The sequence below is a fragment of the Athene noctua genome, chromosome 23 (assembly GCF_965140245.1).
Source record: "Athene noctua chromosome 23, bAthNoc1.hap1.1, whole genome shotgun sequence".
Taxonomy (NCBI): Eukaryota; Metazoa; Chordata; class Aves; order Strigiformes; family Strigidae; genus Athene; species Athene noctua.
In genome coordinates this window covers 5,623,793-5,629,084 of record NC_134059.1, presented here as the reverse complement: position 1 = coordinate 5,629,084, position 5,292 = coordinate 5,623,793, and the positions used below count along the sequence as shown (strand labels likewise).

Here is a 5,292-nt window from a genome sequence, read left to right as displayed (position 1 = left end):
GTTTTTCCTTAAATAATGGGACACCAGGAAAACCTCTCCAATTCCCTGAAGAGACAACAAGCTCCGACGGTGTGGTCAAGGGAGGACTGTGACCACAAAGCCCCCTGGATCCCAAATGACCGTTTGCCTACAGCAAGTGAGCCCAGTCCCTGTGTCCCACTGCCGTGAGCCCAGTCCCTGCTCAGTCCTGCCTCGCCGCCCGCCCCAGCCAAGGAGACCAAACCCTTGCAAACCACCTCTGGTGTGGCAGTGCCTACCCCCGCTGGGCAGGCACAATGACAGCGCAAGGTTGAACACTTCAGCCATCTATCGCTGCCTAATGGCCAGTGTTGACACAACGCCTGTCGCTGTCAACAACATTTCTGAGAATAAAGCCATCTAATCTTGTTCTCCAACTACCTCTCAGCACCACGACATGGCACAGCCTGATAGCAGTGGTGTCTCCAGCTGGAGTGTTAAGGCCCATTGTACCGGTATCATTTTTTGGTGATACGGATATTTACCAAATTTCGTAACGTTTGTGGACACATGACTGGCATGAAATGAGAGGAGCGTATAAAAGCGGGAAACGGTCTGCACCAGCTCAGCCCTGGTCAAAGATGGCCAAGCTCACCTTGCTTACCGGTAAGTCCTGCTTCAAACTTACTTCTCTACCTTGAGGAAAAGTGCTTGTGGCTCTTTCACTGTGATGCTGGGTGGCTATACAGGAGATTCGGGGATTAGAAATGCAGCACACTCTCTTCAGAATGAGGAAAATCGACAGTGGGTGTTTTCGGGATGATCAGATAGTGTACGAATTTTGGAGTTGATTTTTTTCCTTCTGCTACGCAAATTCCTGATGTAATTGCTTTATTACATGGAAAATTTATCTTGGATCAAAACCAGGACATTCTGAGGAGGAAAACCAGTCATTCTGATAGAAAGGCTACTACTGTCTCCATAACAGAGTATTTCAGCCATGCTTAAAGGCGTCGGGATCATCTGTTGCCTGACCCTGGCTGAAAGAAGCAGCAGAACATTGAGCTGTTAGTGACCACGAGCTGGTCTGTGTGTCCCCTTTGATCAGAATGAATTGCGACCGGGCAGATGGATTATGTTGGGTTCAGAGACATGCAGAGCAGCAAAAACAGGCCCATTGATAGAAGCAATTTTATTGCCTTCATGACCAGACATATTCCATAGAGTTTTGGCTAGTTCAGGCATGACCTCACTTCTCACTTCTAATCCCACACTTCTGTCTTCACAGGTCTGGTCCTCCTGCTGAACGCCCAGCTAGGTACGTGCTCTCTACCCCAAACACAACCCTACCAAACCCCTCTCACTTACGGCACAGGCAGGCAACTGGAACAGACTCACTAGCTCATTCTTTTACAACCCACGGGGAGGAGGAAGGACAGACAGGCAGGCACTCAGCGATGGCGTCTCTGAAGACAAAAGCTTGACCAAGCATGGCTTGCTCAATCTGAAGTGCAAATATGTTGCTTTCTTTAGTGCAGCTTCCTCATAGCAGCCCCTTCCTGCTCAGCTTGAATGAAACATGAGCGCAGGCACTAGCCTGGGCTTTGCAGAACCTTTCAAAGGCGGCTCAAACAGGCGGCACGGCAAACACACAAAGAGCCTCCCACCTCCCAGGCACTTCCCCAGATCCCCTCGGCCTCTCTTCTGCCTTACGTGGCAGCAAAGCAGAAAGATGCAGTTTGGGGAAGAGACCCAGCACTCAGAACCACCCTGACATTCAGCAGTTTAAGGGTGCAAGAGGCTCCTGGACCGACTCATCTACCAAAACAAAGTAGGAAGGAAAGAAATCCATTCTTACCCGTGGAGAGGCATTTCTGAGAGGGATAAGCAACCCTACTTCACCTTCTCGGAACTCCTTACCCTGCACGGAAACACTGCCCAATCGCTGCTGATCAGATCCCATTTACGTAGGTACTAACTCCTACACAAGCTGCCCAGGGCACCGCTCCCTTCCTCTGTGGCCTGAAGGATGCTTGTAGGGAGCAGCATGGCCTCGTGCGGGGAGGCACCTGCTCCTCCTGCATTTCAGAGACGTGTCCTCTCTGCTCTTCCCCCTCCCCACCGCATCTCCTCCATTTCTCTGCAGGCTCTGCCTATGTGCTCTCATGTTACTTCACCAACTGGGCCCAATATAGGCCTGGCCTGGGAAAATTCATGCCAGACAACATCGACCCATGCCTGTGTGACCATCTGATCTACGCCTTTGCTGGGATGTCCAACAATCAGATCACAACTTATGAATGGAACGACGAGACCCTCTACAAATCCTTCAACGGCCTGAAGAACCAGTACGTACCCAGAGCAAAGGGCATCACTCATTCTCCCCTGCAGCTCCTGCCCAGCATCTGCTCTGGGCACAATGGCTGAGCCATCCATGGCCAAGGGATGTCAAGGAGAAGAGGCAGATAGTGACGGGCAGGGAAAGGGAGGGCAGGGCAGCGCTGGCTGCCAGCACCAGTCCTTAGAGGATGGTGACAGTGACTCAGTGCACTGCTGACTTGCTCCTCAGCTTTCACACCACGAGTTCACAGCTTACAAAGGCAGACTCTCCAAAGACTTACTTGCAGTAAAACATGTTCCTGTCCCTCCCTTTGCAGGAATGGAAATCTGAAGACCCTGCTGGCAATTGGAGGATGGAATTTTGGGACAGCCAAGTAAGTTCAAACCATCGCCTTCCCATAATGTCTCCATGGAAAGATTGGGAGGAGGCAGAAGAGGCACCAACCAAACCCCAACTCTGTCCTGCTCTGCTGCCCTAGGTTCTCCACTATGGTTTCCACTCCCGAGAACCGCCAGACCTTCATCAAGTCTGTCATCAAATTCCTGCGCCAGTACCAGTTTGATGGGCTGGACATTGACTGGGAGTACCCCGGCTCCAGGGGCAGCCCAGCCCAGGACAAGGCTCTCTTTACCGTCCTGGTGAAGGTAGGTCAAAACAAAAGCGTTTGCTCAAGCCCTCTGCTCCGCACAGCCCTGGCTGCGAAGCCTCAGCCCAGACAGTCCATGGTGAGACCTGTTTCTTGGCATCCCTCAGGAAATGCTGGCAGCCTTTGAGCAGGAAGCCAAACAGGTCAACAAGCCCCGTCTCATGATCACTGCGGCTGTTGCTGCAGGACTTTCTACCATCCAGGCTGGCTACCAGATTGCAGAGCTTGGAAAGTGAGTAGCAAACCCTCCAGTATCATTCCTGTCACTTAAGGGCTCCTCCTCCAAGCAATTAACGGAAATTCAGCCATTATCTGTCAGAACTCAACCTCATTGCATGTGGGGTCCCTACTCCTTGGCGTTAGGCAAGAGCGCTGTGAGTAGTGCCTGTTTGGTTGGGAAGGGGACACGTCAGGAGGCAGCGTAACAACAGGCTGCTCACAGGCATTGGGGAACATCTCTTGGTTCCCAGAATTCCCGGTGCAATTCCCACTCTGCCTTGACCTCTGATCTCTCCCTGCACTTCCAAGGCCAGCTCGAGACAAGTGTTGAAGAACCCAGACGTGCAGAATGTGGGGACGTGGCCAGGGATGTGGTGGGGTAAACGGCCAGTGCTAAAGGAACAATGAGCTCTGGGTCACTGGGCAGGCCAGGAGACAGACGCGTGCAATGTTCTCCACAGGTACCTGGACTATATCCATGTGATGACTTACGACTTCTATAGCTCCTCGGATGGACGCACTGGAGAGAACAGCCCTCTGTATGGTGGGAGTAACAGCTACCTCAGTGTTGTAAGTATATTTTGGGAGCCTCTGCCACACAAGTCATTCTCCTGCCTACACACCCTGGCACAGACTTGAACTGTGGTGGTCGTTTTACAGGATTATGCGATGAACTATTGGAAGAGCAATGGTGCCCCGGCTGAGAAGCTCCTTGTTGGATTCCCAACCTACGGACATAACTTCAACCTCCAAAACCCATCTAACACTGCTGTTGGGGCACCAACAACAGGAGCTGGGCCAGCTGGACCTTACACAAAGCAGGCCGGGCTTTTGGCTTACTACGAGGTATGTGTTCCCTCCCAGCTAGGTCACAAGAAAAACACAAACACTTGTCAACTTCCCAGCAAGGAATTTTTAACCCATGTAATATTCCAAATGCCCTTTTCTGTGGGGCACTTGCTAACTTCTCCCTCTCTCCCCTGCTTTCCTAGATCTGCACCTTCCTGGACTCTGGAGCCACCCAGGCTTGGGATGCCCCCCAGGACGTGCCCTACGCTTACAAAGGCAGCGAATGGGTTGGCTATGACAATATCAAGAGCTTCAACATCAAGGTAAGCTGGGGTGTGGGGCTGTGCTAATGAGAAGGCAGGAGGCTCTGCACCAGCACGTCCCGGGACTAACTGGGATTTCTCCCTGGCACTGAACAGGTTGACTGGCTGAAGAAGAACAACTTTGGAGGTGCCATGGTTTGGACAATTGATCTGGATGACTTTACTGGTACTTTCTGCAAGCAGGGCAAATATCCCCTGATCACCACCCTGAAGAACAGTCTTGGTCTGCAAAACAGCAGTGAGTACCTTAAGTAACATTGGGTTTGTGCTTATTACGCCAGCTATAAAAAGCTGATGAGGTCAGAACCTCATGGGACCATGGAAAGAGGGCAGGGAGGATTGTCTATTATAAATATAATCCCTTCCCAAAGGAAACATACCTCCTGCTTTCATTTCAGGGTGCAAGGCCTATTAACCATCCAGTCCTCGAGTTCATGTAGCTCCTAAACATGGAGGTGGACTGGGACTGTGAACGTGAGCTGGAGTAACCACTGAGGTGACTGTGGCAGAAGCGGTTTGTGTGCTGGCAAAGCCATCCACTCTCCACCAACCAGTGCTTGAATATCAAAATTTCTTTGAGAATTACCATGACAATTTTGTCAATATTAATTGCTCCTGCTACAGCTTGAAGATACCAATCCTATTACAGCAAATGATCCCTCTGATCTTATTGCCTGGAATAAGAATGATTAAATAAAGTGTTCTGTAAAAGCAACAACTCACGTTTCAACTCATCTCGCTCTTAATATTTTGATGCACCAAGATTCTCTTGTGATACTTACACTTAAGTTCAGGGAATAGCCTGAGTGCACAAGCTGTATTTGAAACAACCATAAGCTGGCATTTTTTAGGGCTTTATTGTTGTGCCAGTGGGGCAGTTAGTGAGAGGGAAACAAAGCAGAGGGAAGGGACAGGGCAGATCAGGCTGCACCATGAGAGAGCACACAGAGGAAGAGCACAGTGGTGCCACCAGGACACTGGCTCCCCACAGAGCAGGGCCTGTGCATTTGGCCATG

At 50.8% G+C, this 5,292-nt stretch overlaps 1 protein-coding gene across 1 annotated transcript; it reads left to right on the top strand.

The window, feature by feature from the left end:
* The first annotated feature begins 538 nt into the window (after positions 1-538).
* Positions 539-4,904, top strand: LOC141969533 (acidic mammalian chitinase-like). The gene is made up of 11 exons (XM_074925423.1): positions 539-624; positions 1,247-1,276; positions 2,105-2,306; positions 2,616-2,672; positions 2,778-2,943; positions 3,053-3,177; positions 3,626-3,734; positions 3,825-4,010; positions 4,157-4,276; positions 4,373-4,514; positions 4,675-4,904. The coding sequence occupies exons 1-11, from the start codon at positions 543-545 to the stop codon at positions 4,689-4,691; spliced, it is 1,236 nt and encodes a 411-aa protein (XP_074781524.1). The 5' UTR covers positions 539-542; the 3' UTR covers positions 4,692-4,904.
* Positions 4,905-5,292: the final 388 nt, after the last annotated feature.